The 2,066-nt window shown below is 25.7% G+C and overlaps 1 protein-coding gene across 1 annotated transcript; it reads left to right on the forward strand.

The window, feature by feature from the left end:
* On the forward strand, nt 1-552 carry LOC126653417 (protein NIM1-INTERACTING 1). The gene has a single exon (XM_050347311.2). It carries the CDS (start codon nt 131-133, stop codon nt 476-478), a length of 348 nt encoding a protein of 115 aa, XP_050203268.1. The 5' UTR covers nt 1-130; the 3' UTR covers nt 479-552.
* Nucleotides 553-2,066: the final 1,514 nt, after the last annotated feature.

Genomic DNA, 2,066 nt, shown 5'->3' on the forward strand with positions numbered 1-2,066 from the left:
GAATATACAAGACTGAACCATCATCTCATCAAAAAAAAGACTGAACCATCAAGAAAATTCTTCGCCAGAAAAACAAAAAATCATCAAGAAAATCAATTATTTTCTCTCGATTTTAATTTATCTTCTGGTAATGGGGAATGAGAAAGCTAAGGGAAATATTCGCAATGCTGATGAAGATGATGAACAAGAAGATCAAAAAGTGGAGAAGTTTTTTGCCCTAATCAGGAACTTTCAAGAAGCTCGCAACAGAAGAAAAAATGAAGTAGAAGAAGAGAAAAGGAGACATAAGAAGGTTAAAAGAGTAAATAAAATTGAAGAACAAAAACCCAGTTGGGTTCCTAAATTTGAATTGGAAGATTTTGCGCAGGAATTTCAATTTAAAAGACCTCCTTTGATTTTCCCACGTTCATGTATTCAGAAAGAGGAAAATAAAGAAAAAGTCAAAAAAGATGAATTAGATCTTGATTTGAGCTTGTAATGTACTATTTACATGTTTTTCAGCTGTTTAATTAACAAGGATATAACTGATAATGGCTATTAATTTTTGTTCTTCGTTTGTGTATATTTTGTTTAGAATTATTTAATAGTGCAACAAAATAAATAATTTTTTTTTTATCAACATTCATTTAAAAAGATTTGAACTTTTTGATTTTTTTGTTTATAGCTAAATTTTGTAGTGGACAATGTTAGTCTATTTTTGAATTTCAATTTCAGTTGTAGTTATTTGTTCAAATTGGAATGAAAAAAATTTAAATATACTCCTCTTATTGTTTCATTTTTTTTTTGACAATTAAAATAATTTTTCATTAATATCAAGTCAGTGTAAATATTTTAAAAGAGTATACTGTTTCTAATAACCGGACATAGATTAAGAAGTAAAGTGTTGTTCGCAAATCGTCTTACAAAATCAATATCAATATTACATAACTGCTCTATCATTATAAGAATTCATCACTGTTTAACAAAACACTCACCAAAAACTTCATAAAAAACAACAAATAAACCTTTCGATATAAAAAGGACAACAAAACTTTCAAAAAGTAAGACAATCACCATAACAAAAAGTATAAAAAAGCAAAAAAAAAAAAAACTAATATAACCTCTAAACAATTTCATTTTCAGTTTTGAAAAGATCTTAATTTATCTCTAATTTTTAATTTGAATATATATTGATATAATGTGCCTCGTCGGTAAATTTACCAACAAAATAAAAAAGATGAAAAAGAAGTCAGCTATTTATTTTATTATATGTAAATAAAGCAACAAAGAAATGGCTATCACCAACAGCAAGAGTAAACTATTGACGGCAGTCGAAGGAAAAAATAAAAAGAGAACTCTTGATGGGTAGGTTTTCAATTTGAGAGGAGAAAGAAGAGAGATGTGTTTCATATTATTTTATTTTGCTTCATATTAGTCTATTTTATTTTATCAAAAAATTTAAACATGAAGAGCATGTTTGAATTTTATTTTTCATATGATTACAATTATTGAAATTGAAAATAGAAAATTTAATTAAAATTAACAATTTTAAAAATTTGAGATAAAAGGTGAATATTTTTTTAATGATTAAACTAAATAAATGATATCATAATTGACATTCCGTTTAAGTCATCATTTAATTAATTAAGAATGACATGCCACCTAATTAAGTTTGCCAGAAAATTGAAATTATTAACATGATGATTCTCTGCCAAAATTAAAGGTTAGCACTTTAAGTGAGATGATAAAAGGACCTCTCGGTCAATTAAAATGCTACCTTATTGAGAAGAGAGAGCGAATAGTTTCATATGGGTAGACAAAAAATTAACATAACCCATCAATTTGTAGTCCTCTTGGTTTGTCTGGTTGGTGGGTTGGTATATTATCAATTGCGACGACTAAATTTATAAATTTTTGTGAAATTTATGTAAACCAAACATATATAAAACTAAATTATTTTTTAAATTTAATTTTCTATGCATATATTGCGACGAAATTTTTAATAATAATTCTTTTTCGAAGTTAGACTATATTTTTAAAATTTGATCGCAAATAAAAGTTTGAATTTTGATAAAGTACAATTTAGA

This window comes from Mercurialis annua, linkage group LG6, assembly GCF_937616625.2.
Source record: "Mercurialis annua linkage group LG6, ddMerAnnu1.2, whole genome shotgun sequence".
Taxonomy (NCBI): Eukaryota; Viridiplantae; Streptophyta; class Magnoliopsida; order Malpighiales; family Euphorbiaceae; genus Mercurialis; species Mercurialis annua.